Source organism: Coturnix japonica, chromosome 4 (assembly GCF_001577835.2).
Source record: "Coturnix japonica isolate 7356 chromosome 4, Coturnix japonica 2.1, whole genome shotgun sequence".
NCBI classification, from domain to species: domain Eukaryota; kingdom Metazoa; phylum Chordata; class Aves; order Galliformes; family Phasianidae; genus Coturnix; species Coturnix japonica.
This window is the reverse complement of record NC_029519.1, coordinates 35,511,687-35,525,653: the sequence shown is the minus strand read 5'-3', so window position 1 is coordinate 35,525,653 and position 13,967 is coordinate 35,511,687. Positions and strand designations below refer to the sequence as shown.

The 13,967-nt window shown below is 38.7% G+C and overlaps 1 protein-coding gene across 1 annotated transcript in view; it reads left to right on the top strand.

The window, feature by feature from the left end:
• Positions 1-13,967, top strand: part of TENM3 (teneurin transmembrane protein 3) — a 968,340-nt gene that overhangs the window by 904,737 nt on the left and 49,636 nt on the right. The window contains 6 exon segments of the mRNA XM_032444361.1: positions 1,732-1,758; positions 3,347-3,367; positions 4,302-4,448; positions 10,969-11,185; positions 12,212-12,331; positions 12,726-12,987. Coding sequence (XP_032300252.1) covers positions 1,732-1,758; positions 3,347-3,367; positions 4,302-4,448; positions 10,969-11,185; positions 12,212-12,331; positions 12,726-12,987 — 794 coding nt within the window.

The window sequence follows — 13,967 nt, the reverse complement described above, 5'->3', positions numbered from 1 at the left end:
GCTTTTTTTCTATGTTCCATTTTGTTACCTCTCCCTACATTTGTGGAGGCATTTAATGTCTCACTGGTGGACAGATGCATTCCCCAGGCAGACCTAATTGCTTCCATTTTATGGGGAAAAAAAAGGCTTGGTTTTTCCAGTGCTGCACTATTCTGAGAGCAGCTGTGTAGGAGCAAAGGGAATTATACTGGATGAGTAAGAGGAGAATTTTACCCACCCTGAAGTGCAGCTGTATCACTTTTCTTTTTGTTTGTGGTTTATGTGAAAAGGTACTTACTTTGTTGCTGCTATTCTGAATGTTCTGTAATTGGTGTTTCCATCTTTTTACTTTGTCTCCCTTTAACCTTACCATTATAGAAAGAAAAAAAGAAAAAAAAAAAAAAAAAGTTCGGTGCAGTGGCCATCTGACACTTTGTTTGAGAGGCAGAAACTCAAAAGTTTCTGCCTGTTATTTGTAGCAGTGACTGTGTCTTCTGTGTGCCTGCGTATCCTTGGGTTTGGGAAGAACCATTTCCCATTCAGCCAAATAGAAGGAAACTCCGTGGCTGGAAATGCATTTCTTACCTCCAGTATGCAATACTTGCCAGACTGTATCCATCATCCAGCACAGGTTTAGAAAAGGACAAATTCATAAAGTTAACCCATATGAACTCTTGGGAAATCTTATACATGGGAAGAATGAGGGACTGAATCTGATCCTGGTGGCTCAGCTTTGTTTGTCCCCACTACAACAGTCTGCAGTATCTTGTCACAACATGTGTGGATAGCTGGATTTGACAGCCTGCAATGGACCTGTCCCACATAATATTATTATACGTATTAGTCCCTTGCACGTAACTGCAGCTAATGTCTGCTTTCTGAAAGTAAAAAAAAACTTACAGCCCATCTCTGCTGTGTTTAATGTATTAGAGGAAAGGCTCACTGCTTTAAATCGATCTCGTGCTGTCTTTCACTCACCCATCTGTGCTCCTCAGTTTTTTCTTGAAATTTGACATGCCATAACTGATGAGAAATAAGTCTTGCTATTCTTGGATGTACAGCATTACTTATGTTTATGCATCTAAAGTCTGAGTTTAATTTTCACCCATTTTTCCAAGTGATGCAGACTACCATGATACTAACATGGCTACACCCTGTCCCACCTCATGTATGTGGTCTAACTTGTTTATAAAATCAATGTGTGTGCTCAGAAGAATAATGGTGGCTGAATTCCTCCTCCTAAAAATACGCTTCATCCAGTCAGAGTTGACATATTATGCCGGTTATGCTGTGAGAGCCATATGTGACGTGCAAATCCAAGATTTACCAGTATGACCAGTGCTTTAAAGCTCAAAAGCTAATTGATTAATCCTATATTGTGTTGAAAATTGGATTTATTTACTCTTTTAAATAGCTTTGATTATGGTTCTGTTACACATAAAAATCAAAGCATGTGAAGAGAAGTGAGAAGAAAACAGAAAATCCTAGTGTCAAAAATGCAGCACCTCTTTCCTCTGCAGGCTTCATTTTTGAAATGGTTTCATTGAGTCATGACTATGTTTGCTGAAAAGAGAATTCCTTGCATTTTTAAAGGATGAGAAATACATTTTCATTCTGTAACGTAAGACCTCTCATGTCAGGTGCACCTGCTTGATTTGCATGTGAATTCTGAACAGTTCTTGTTTTATGTGACACTTCTGAAATGTCTGTCTGTTTCTTTTTCTTTTTTTTTTTTTCTTTCTAATTCTCAAGCTCACTATTTGGATAAGATAGTGAAAGGTACTGTATATTTGCTCTTTGATGACATGCCTATACTTATGTGTATTTTTTACTATATGAATATGTAGTGACAAACACTCTAGATTGGCAAAATAATCGTCTCTTACATATATTCCATGGATTATAAATTTAACTCATACTGTTTTCAACTCATATGGTTAAAAGAAATCTTGCTTATGTTATGTCATGACATTTGATCAGTTATTATGCATTTCTATATAAACTGTATACATGCATTAGATTTTGCCTGAGCCAAAAACTGAAGATAGTATTCATTTGCTGTTTGGTTCATTTCTATGTGAGTTTTGTCATTGGATCTTCACCTATAAAAAAGAAAATATTTAGGAAACAAAGCAAAGCAATATTCTTCCAATAAAACTAGTGTCATTAGTTCCAAAGAACATATTAATTATAGATATATGTGTTTATATATAGACAGATCAATAGAATAACCAAGGCTTTTAAGCTTTTGTTTATCTGAATGCAGAAAATCTGTAGAGAATTACAACTTGTATTTTGTACGAAGCTTGAAAAAGCTTGTATACTCCATACAATATTTGCGATTGAAAGGGTAAAGGATTTATATGCTTACCACAAAACAGCAAAGACTCTTGTATCTTCAGTTATGGTCAACAATTTTATTTATTTATTTTTTTAAAAGGTGTTTAAAACATTCCCACCCCCTCTTTCCTTGAGTATCTTCTCTATTCCTTGTGTTCTTTTTTTTATTTTTTTCATTAGAATATGGCAGTATTCATGGCAATATCCAGGCTTTCACACAATAAGTCTTGTATATACCCAGTTGACTCCTAAAATGTTATGTCAGTAGGGGAATTAAATATGTACGTTTTCCATAAATTAAACAGAAGAAACATTAAGGAAAAGATAGCTCTCTGTATGTCAGCAAATACAATTAGCAGCTGCAGTCTGAAAGAATAAGAGCAGCAAGACTAATCACAGCCTGGCTTGGTGGCATGTGTGTAACTGTAGCATCACCATGCTTCCTCACAAGAGGCTCTTCTGATTCTGTCTTCTAAGAGTAATCTGATGAGAGGTAAGCACTCTTTGTAGGTTTATCCAAGAGTGTTTATAATTTGAAAGGAGTCTGTAAATCCGAGATTCTTTAGAAGAAAAAAGAAACCATTCCTTCTGAAGTACTGTTCTAAGCTCAAGTAAGTTTAACCATAGCAAGTCAGTAGAGCAGTTCACAACAACAGTTCTAGAAAGAGAAATGTTTTAGCCACTCAGATATTTTTTTTATATACATACCTAAAAGTTCGCAGGAAATGGTTGTGTCCAAAAGTACTGATTTCTAGCCACTTTCTCATCAGATACTTAGTGCCATTTCTGTTCTTGCTTCTGTCAGTGTCTTATCATAGTCATAGATGAGGAGTGCCAAAATCTACATATTTATAGTGTTGTCATTCTCATACAGATCATGTTGGCTGCATGCCAGATTTCATCGCTAGGAAGTGACAACTACTGTTGTTTTTTTAATGTAATGTTAGACTGAAAACAATTATACATTTTGGATATATATTAAATTATTTTAATTGTTTCCCAAATTTTCCCTCCTTGGCCATAAAAGCAGACAAGATAGGATATAAAGGTAACAGCACAAAAGCCTTAGGGAGATTGTCACAAAGAATCACTCTCTGCTATCTGTCTTGAAGCACGTCACTACCGTGTTTTTGTTCAGTCTATCAATGTTTTATTGTGGTCCTTATGGTATTTCATTTTGTCCGTCCTAAGTAATCAAATACGCACAGCTATTACATTTAGTTGGAAATCCTGTTGGTCCTGTCCCATCCGTATGCAGCCTGAATCCTACTGTTTGTTAGAATAGATGCTAAGCTGCTTCACTATTTCCTGGGCTTTGCTTATTCTGTGAAAAGGAATGTACTTCTGGCATAAAGTATAGTCATTAAAACCAGCCTATACTTTGTGCAGTTTTTTAGCGCACTGTAATTTCACATGAATATACGGCAACTCTGAGACCAGATAAAGTTAACGTTCTCTTTTATATTACTTGCCTAAAACATACTCGCTTTTCTACTTAATGATTTGGAGGGGTTTGTTCACAGTAACAGGGAGTTTCAACGTTTGTGCCAAGAACCAATAGTGCAGAGAGCAAATGGCAATCAATTCTTTGAGCACAGAAAAATGTATAATCTTATACAGCTGTGTTTGCACGATGCACTCATCTCGTTACTCTGCCAAAAAATTAAAAATTAAAAAAATTAAAATTAAAAATTAAAAACAAACTTAATTTTGTCTGGCCTACAGGTATTTAGAGGATTGATGCATTTATTTCCTGCCTGTACAGGTAAGTGGTGTCTCAAGTGTCAGGCCAATCAAAGATGCCACTTTGTTCAGAATTACGTTCCCCAGGTAATGTTGCTGTTCCACTCCATGTGCAATTACAGTATTTGTGCTGTTAAAAAGGCCTGTTCCCAGTAAGTGTCCCTTGTTTGTATCTTTTATTTGTCTGAAATAATTGCAATATTTAAATCACTTGTGATGTTCTTTGTCTGTTCCAACAGAGGGTTGTCCTGGTTTGTGCAATAGCAACGGGAGGTGCACGCTGGACCAGAACGGCTGGCACTGCGTCTGCCAGCCAGGCTGGAGGGGAGCGGGCTGCGACGTGGCCATGGAAACTCTGTGCACTGACAGTAAGGACAACGAGGGAGGTAAGATACGCCAACTGTATCTGTAACGCTAGGGAGAATGTGTTGAGGAAGGGAGATTTTAAAGTCAGGTGGCAAAATACTGCTGTGAGAACCATGCACACTCCTTACAGGCTGTTATACCTGTAAGAACACACTGCAGTATGCTCTGCGTATCAGCAAGGCCACACAGGGTGCTTATGACAGGCAAGATAGGTACTTAGAAAATGATGGGTGTCACCTTAGTTTTCCTGCAGTGTTCTTTTAGAGTGGAATAGAGCATCGTCTCGACTCAGTGAACTGTAGCGGGGAAAACAAAAATGGAAGGAGTGCAAATTTTCAGTGACCTCACAAGGAAATGATCCCAAGAGGAAAGGCCAGGACTTTACATTTTCATCTATGGTACTATTGCTGGAAACAATTGCTTACCCAGTCTAGAAAGATCTTGTCCCTCTGTAGCCCGTGAATGCTCAGGTAATTGACAGGACACTCCCAGAAGTCATTTGTTGGGGGTTTTTTTGGCTTGCTTCTCTGCAGTCTGTCACTTGGGTGACAGGTAACAATCTGCAGTGAGATGCAGGCAGGACTGCTGACTTAAGGAATCAATCTGCAGTCATCATTGTAGGGTAGGGAAAGAAGACAGGCTGTGACTATGGCAGGACTCCAGAATCAAGCAGGAGAAAAAAACAACACCAAAACACGGAAAAATGTGAATGCAGTCATGTAGCAGTCCGGCATTATACTTCTGTTGTCTTTTTTCCTTTCCCCCCCTCTCATTAACTATGTTTTTTAACTCCTTCTGATCCAGAGCAGATCCGCTAGGGAGTATAGATGGTAATAATGTCATTTGTGGCTGACTGTTTTTCAGCTTTAGTTTGCAAAGGCCTTTGTCGTTGCTGGTAGGCTGTCTCTTCTCATATCTTGATTATCGTTGGGATTTTGGAAATCGCTGTCTGTAAATAATAGCATAACTTACTTGTGTAAAATGCGATCAAAAGAGTGGTAGTGTTTACTGCTTTTCATATCTTTTGATTTACCACACTTCTCTGTTAAACATTTTATATTTTGAGTGAACCTTGCTCACTTAGGGGCCTGAAGAATATAATGCAGTCTGCTATACAGTGAGCTAGTGCAAAGCCAAATTTCTGTGAGCGCGGGGGATGCAGGAGGACTGAGCTATCTGTAGTATTTCCATGCAGAGATGTCATATTCACGTGGGCAGGGGGGTTTAAAACATAAGGAAGAAAGAGAAACCTGCAAATGTGAAAAGAGACAAAGCCAGGGGGAAGAGAAACTAGGTTAGAACATCATCTGGACAAAAATAATAGCTGGTAGAAAAAAAAAGGGGGGGGGGGGGGGGGGGGGGAAGTGAAATCCCATGGATGGTCTAAAACAGATTCAGTAAGTGTTAAGAATAACAGAACAATGTGATGTATTAGAAAGTAAGAGGAAAAGTCAACAGCAGGTAACAGAACAGCAGGAGGAAGAGGAGCAAGGTGAGCAGGAATGCACTTAAACAGAACAGGAGAAAAGGAGATACTCCTTCAGACTGAAAGCAGTAATAGCTGTTTGTGAGGAAAAAGCAGAAGCGGGATGAGGAATTGGAGCAGAAAGGATCTAACAGGATGACTTAAAGTTCAAAGAGAAAGAACAATATTGCAAAAATAAAACTCTAATGCTAGTGTTTGTATAGCTTCTTTTCTCTTGATTTTTTTTTCATTATTTCTTTTACAAGCATTTAGGAGCAAAATTTTGGGAGGGGATAGGCCAAACAGTTGTTTTGCCACAATTGACCTATATAATGCTATTTGTCACCAGCATTTCTCTTTCAGTGGTCCTGGTTTTAAATGTATATGCTTCAGTAAGGAGCATATTCACTTCTGCCATTGATTGGGGTCTGAGAAACAGGGTTAAAATGCAACAATTAAATTAAGAACTGGAACCATACCAAATAAAGCTGGGAAAGTCGTCTTTGCCAGAAACTCACCTGGAAAGAGAAGTGACATTTCTTGCCTTTCTAAGACTAATTGCAAGTAGCCCACTCATCTCTCAAGCAAGCTATGCAGACAGCTGCGGGTAATGGCTCATGGATGCCTTTGCTGTATTTATTTACTATGGGACATGAGGTTATCTGAGCGCTTATGCTGAATTTGTGCTGATAACTGCAGGTAGCACAATCTACATCACACCAGGCTCTGCAGTGGTATAATTGGAGTTAACGTAGTTGTTGGCTAAAAGAGATGCCATGGTTAATATTTGTTTCATCATACAGTGGACAAAATGCATCTCATGTATTAACATAATTCATTAATAACAATGTCTGCTGCTTGTCTGATTCGTAGCTGTTTGTGGGACTGGTTGTTCAAATTCCATGAACGTGAGCATTCAACATCAGTGGAAAAATTCCTCATAAGAAATGTTAATGGCATCAAGGTATTCTTGGTCTTTTTCTCACCTAGAAACTACTGACGTATAATAGGGTGTTTACTTGTCTGCCTTTTATTACGCATTTTTGAAGGTCTTGTAAATCATTTCCCTATAAGGATCATTCTTTCTTTTCCCATGTGATCAAGCTGGATAGTCTATTATAGGATTTTCTTTACATTTCAGCAGTCCACAACAAAATGTGTCTGAACTAAACTCTTAATGACTTTATGGAAGAGGGGAAGTCAGAGTTGTCTGGGGCTGGAAGAACCCTAGCTTCCTTATGTTGGAAAAAACTGTGTCACTATTCCGTTTTGACTAAGTGGGCTGTGTTTTGTCATGGAAGCAAAATCTGCTGACTCTTTAGGTCTTTATCAAGCAGTATCTTTTGTTAGGCTTGCTTTTTTACAAGCTCCTATCCAACCATTAAAAGTAGCTACATGTTTCCACCAACAGAATTGAAAGGATTATTAACAGTCTTTTATTAGTAAAATTAAAATAAATGCTACAATAAAGCAAAGCCCACTAAGCACTGTGCTGCAGTATTTTTGTAATTACTTGCATAGGCTAGGATGGCTTGCTCAGGACTATTGTTACAGTACAAAGTCAGTCTAATTTGAGTACCCTATGGGTATGCTTACAGGGATACTGCAGTAGCAGTGTTGAAAAAGATAGTTGTGTGCTGCTCAGGAATAAATCAGGGGCTCTTTCTTCTTATATGGCTTTTCTGACCAGCTGCTCCTAGAGGCAATCATTTTTGCTGTCTATAATTGAGTCTACTCAGTATACTCTGTTGTAAAACTGAGCTACATGAGGATAACAGAGTTTAGTTAATAGGGTTTTCTGTCCATTCCAGCTTCTTCGCTTTGTGTGCCACTGGCATTGAAACCATTCTTGTGGAATGGCCAGCATCATAGCTGCAAAACCAGGTGCTTCCGATACAGGGACTGAATTTCACTTTATGGAGATTATGAGTTGCCTAAATATATAGTCAGCTTATTTACCAAGAATGTGATTGATGTAGGTCCTTGGCCATGAGCTCCCATTGACCGTGGCAGAGCTTGTACCCAGGAGTAATTTTGTCCCACAAGTTGTCTTCCAGGAAGAGACAATAATGAAGTCATTATGTCTGCTGTATATAGAAGAGAACCACTTATATCTAGAACAAAACAAAAAAAAAAAAAAAAAAGAGAGAGAGAGAGAGAGAGAAATAGCTCCCCGAGGCTGATAATGATTGTCCAGCTGGCTAGAAGAGTTTCTATTTTCTGTATAATTTTCCTATTGCATTTGAGTGATGTAACTGATAAGATAGTGTTAAGCGAAGCTTCATATTTTTCAGGCTAAACCTAATTCATTGATATTTCACAGAACTTTCTCAGAAAGGAAATTCTGCTATGCTTCACACAGTGCAATAGAGTAGTCATCTTAGTGGTACTAGATAGCTCTAGCCACATAAGTACAGAGAAAGAATGAAAAATGTTTTCTCAAGTTATAAGGAGCCAGATTCATAACCATCCGTCACTCGCCTGGGCAAGATACTGATAAACTCCACTGAAAAATAACAAACAGCGTATCCCTATATCTGGGCTGGTGAAAATGAGATTCTTCCTCTGATTGATGTTAGCAGAGAGGCTTGTAAAAATGCATTTCCAGCTGATTAGTTCAGAAGGTGTCAATCTCCTGCAGTTTTATGACCTGCAGACTGTACTCCAGATGTACATTTGCTTTTTATAAACTAACAAAGATGAATGGCTAAATCTGAGCATTTCTTTGGCAATTGCACCAGATATTGCCTGGGAGACTGTACAGAGATATAAAAAAGCAGAACTATGCTCTTAACCATCGGTACCCCCAGGTTTGACACTGAGCCAGGCTTCTAGAGCTAAAACCAGCAAGGGAGCTGAGCACCTCAGCTGGAAAGGGGTTTTGTATCGTACAGGAATGTTACTGTATGAAACCACTAAAGTCACAGACAGTGAGGTTAGAAAGGCCTCTGGATATTGTCTAGTCTCTGCTTAAAGCAGGGTCAGCTAGGGCAGGCTGCTCCAGGCTCTGCTGGGTTCTGAATATCACCAAGGATGGAGACTACACAGCCTCCCTGGGCAGCCTGTTGCAGCATCTGATGACTCTCACTGTAAGAAACTTCTTGTGATGTTTAAACAGAATTTCCTGTATGCCAACTTGTGCCCATTGCCTGTGGGCCTTTTGCTGGGCATCAAGCAAGGAGTCAGATTGCATCTACTTTGCACCCTCTCATGAGGTGTTTATATGCACTGATGAGATCCCCCTCCAGGCTGAACAGTTCTAGCTCTCTCAACCTATTTCTCAGAGGAGAATTGCTCCAGTCCCTTTATTGTCTTCATGGCCCTTCACTGAACTCTCTCTAGCATTTCCATGTCTCTCTCATACAGGAAAGTGTACACCAAACCCAGCACTCCAGGTGTGGCTTCAACAAAGCTGAGCAGAAAGGAAGGTTCACCTCTTATGACCTGCTGGCCTAGCTCTTCCTTTACACGGCCCCATATGACATCAGCACCTTCCTTGCTGCAAGGGCACATCTCTGGCTTGTGTTCAGCTTGATGTCTGCCAGGACTCCCAAGGTCTTCTACACAGAGCTGCCTGCCAGCCAGCTGCCCCTAAGCACATCCTGGTGCCTGGAGGGGGGTTCCTCCCCAGGTGCAGGACTTTGCACATCTCTTTGTTGAACTTCATGAGGTTCCTGTCAGCCCATTTCTCCAGCCTGCCCAGGTCCCTCTGGATGGCAGCACAACCCTCAGGCACATCAACCACTCATCCCAGGAAAAATCAGTGGTGTTTCTTTTCTCTGAAAAAGTTTAAGCTTTGATATATGTAACGATGACTTTTTCATCCCTTTTATTTTCCTTGAACTGACTTCAATGTCAGCTGAGTTAAATAAGAATTTTAGATGTGCAAAAGAATAGAAACCCCAGCCCTTTACTGTTTTGCCAATCCTCTAACTGATCCACATAGCATGGCAATTCTTAGAGGAATACCTTTAGAAGAGCTCTGTTTACTTACACTCTTTCAACATATGATTGAACAGAAAAATGGATGATAATTTTCCCTGCAGAAAGAAGTTATACTATAAAGCTAGATTCTTTTGTAAGAGAAGCGATCGTGGGCTTCCTCAGAGTGCTGCATTGGTATATTTTTCAGTTTAGTGCAGCAAGCAAGCTCCCTCCTTAATATAAATGGAATAATAAAATGTTTGAGCTATTTCAGTCTTGCAGTTCTTTGGGGGAAACAATTATCAGAATGTGGTACCATATTACATTCATCTAGAAATTTTCTGTCACTGACATTTCCAGGCTCATTTTCCTTACGACATTACTTACAGCAAATTAGTAGTTATCAATTTGATCTTGATTTTAATCTTTCACCAAATTAGATTTCCAGCGGTGTGACGCATCTACCGCTCGTTAGATGTGAATATTTCAGCACATGAGCATAAAAGCACCCACGTGTTAAGCCTTGTTTATAGTGGCCAGCATTCCTCATCCTTTTATTCAGAAAAAAAATCTAAAGGTTAAATACAGATTTTGTCCTCTCACGCATTTACATGCAAAGTAGCGCTGGAAATTGCCTTTGCTACTAGCAACAAAACCTTCCTGCCAACGTATAAAGGAATTCACCTTGATAAATGCTGTGAAATATTTAAAGCTCCTTGCAGCACAGATGGGCTGAAAAAGTTGAAGAAAACAGCAGAGTGGGATTTCCTTGTTTCTTTTCTCTCGAAAGCTAAATAACCCGAGATAAAAGCTACTGAGACCCACCTAAAATGTTTAATATTTATAAGTTAGCAATGTATGCAGAGCCTGAGTTGCCTTCATTTTCTGGTTTGTTCCACATGTTTGTAGAGAAGTATCAAACAAATACACTTAATTTATGCGCATTGAGCCTGTTAGGATTTCCATGGGAGTTTAAGAACGCAGTGGAAACGAGCTTATTTTTTCCTGAATTGAAAGTAAATTCATTAAAATCTTAATTATTAATATTCTTTCATACTGCATAATTTTTATAATCTCTTTGCTGGCCAACTCACTTGCATACAAAGGGCCAGAGAAGGAGTTTGTTCATCTTTCTGAATTTCTGTCAACAGATGGGCTGGTTGACTGTATGGATCCCGACTGCTGTTTACAGAGCTCTTGCCAGAATCAGCCTTACTGTCGCGGGCTACCTGATCCCCAAGACATTATCAGCCAAAGCCAACAGTCACCATCTCAGCAAGCTGCCAAAGCATTTTATGACCGTATCAGTTTTCTCATTGGAGCAGACAGCACTCATGTCATACCTGGGGAAAGTCCTTTCAATAAGAGGTGAGTGTGACTCATCCTTTACTCATGCATACTGAAGCAGTTGAAGAGCATGTGAGATGCGCAGTAGAAGATCCATTGTGATCTTTGTCTTCATGCATTGGACTCTCAGCAAAAGCTTTCTTTTCTACTTATCAGGTTACTTGTGCTTATCTCATTACCTGCAAAATTCAGATTGTTGGTGCCACTGGGTTACATACTGTACATCATACCTGTGTGCTAACCAGGCACTTCATTAATGATTTAATAGATCTTTGTTTAACCAGTTGATTTGGGTTAGCACAGTTGGAAGTGTATCAAAGCAATGAAAACACTTCAGAAGGAAAAGCAAAGCTGCACTTTTTAAACTGAGCTCACTAAATAATATAAATTATGAATTAATGTAATGGAACTGTTAAGTGCACGACAGCATAATTGCATAAACTATTTGACTGGTGTTCTGCAAAGCAGTAATGACCTGAAAATAAACCAGTAACAGGAAGCAGGTGTCTCAGATCTCACTGAGTCAAAGAAGATGATTTACACTAGAACTACTGTGTTTGCAGTAATTTAACAGCATTAATGTGTTTGGGCACAGCAGATGATTAAAAGTTGTTGCACAAATGTTCCTTATTGCTCTTTTAAATTTTATACTTTGTAGTCCCTGCAGTTTTACAGATTGCTTTGATAATTGAAAAGTACACTTTTCAAGAATCTGCCAGAGTTATGACTTGCAGAATGTTTAGAGTTGATAAATTCTTACAATTCTTCAGTGAATTACAAGGCTTAGTGGCTCAGTACAGACAAAATGAACCAAAGCAACCTCAGCCAAATGAAAACAAAATTATTATATGTAGGTGTTGAGGTTTGTGTTTATCCAATGTAAATTATGGGAATTTGTGGAAGGGTTGGAGGCTCAGGAATGATTTTGCTAACAGGAGTTGATGCCATGTGGAGATGTTTGTGTGTGTTTGCTGTACTAGCTATTATTCATTCAAAAGAGGATTATAAAAGCCAAATTTGTATCTGATCCTGCATCTTTTTTTACAGCCTTGCATCTGTCATACGGGGCCAAGTATTAACTGCTGACGGAACTCCACTCATTGGAGTCAACGTTTCCTTTTTACACTACCCAGATTATGGATACACAATCACTCGCCAGGATGGCATGTAAGTTCACTTTGAAGTACTTCTAAGACACAAAGACAGCAAATATGTTCATGAAAGAGCTCCTTGTAAGAATAAACTAATAACTAAATAATAGAAACAAATAAATGTGAAAAAAAAAGTGGTTGAGCAACACTGTACTTTGTACATTCTTCAAGTAATATTAAATATGCCCATTATATATGTTGGGAGTAGAAGGACTTGTTTAATTTAAAAACAGGATCCCAAATTCTCCATTCTTAGTGCAGTATTATGTAATGTAATTGATTTCTCTATTGCTACTAGTAGAGCTATTCTATCTTCAGAGCAGTACGATAGGATCAAGAATCAGTCAATAAAATGGATGCTGTGGATGGCTTTGGGAATTTGCTTGATAGCTACCCCTGTTTTTTTCTAGGTTTGATTTGGTCGCGAATGGTGGTGCCTCTCTGACCCTGGTGTTCGAGCGATCCCCATTCCTGACACAGTATCACACAGTATGGATTCCCTGGAATGTCTTCTATGTAATGGACACCTTGGTCATGAAAAAGGAAGAGAATGACATTCCTAGCTGTGATCTGAGTGGATTTGTAAGGCCAAACCCTATCATCGTGTCATCACCTTTATCTACCTTCTTCAGAATTTCTCCTGAGGATAGTCCTGTCATTCCAGAGACACAGGTAAACTGCTCTACAAACAAATAGCGTATTTGCTCTGGGTAGAATTAAGCAATTATAATGGAAAGAGTACAAATTCTTAAAAAAATTCAAAAAAAATCACTAAGAAACTGCAACATCATAATTATTGTCTGTAGTTGTGTTAATGTGCACACTACGGAAACAAAATGGGAGTTGTTTTTCCACTGCGTCACAAAGACCCATGTATTTCACTTTATCCATTTAGTTTTAATAAAGAGCATGATATTTCTGTGTTTATATACTAAAATAATTCTGTGTCTGTAACAGTAAAGGAAGGCTTTCAAGGACATGAGCATGGGTGCTTAATGTATATCCTTAGGAGTTGTAATGCTCAAATGCTCTCAGCTGAAAAAACTGTGATTGAAGCATGGTTTTTTCTTCCTCCAACATAGGCTGTGTTAGATTCCTCCATCTCAGATACCTGGTCACTAATGTGGTCTTCTGGCAATCCGAAAGCAGAGTTGCATTTCAGGAAAGGAGTATTTATCTCATTGATTTCTGATGAAAGCTCTGCTCTTCCTCTCTCTTCCACTTTCTCCCACCCTCACAATGTCATAATTACATAGGGCACTCTTTTTTCCATTCACTAAGAAGTGTATTTGCATCTTCAAGGGAAACACAGAAAATGTATTGAAATGTTTTCATTTAAAGCTTTCAAGGAATGAGCAAAATCATCTTAAAAAATCATGGGAAGGAGCAAGTTTAAGGTAAAGATGTGGGAAAATTACAACTAAACGCTCTTCCAAACCTCAACCACGCTAGAAAATCGTTGCTTTTATCCTATCTTTTCTGTGCTTTTGGAGGCTGCACATCAATTGAAAGTAAGGATTTGTAAAACACAATCCACTGAAAAGCAGCTCTTATTTACTTGTTTTGGCAACAGATAATAGATTCGGTTCCTGAAGTGATAGCAAAAGGCTTAGATGGTGTATAAATCAAGAAAAAGTAATAATAGGAAAATA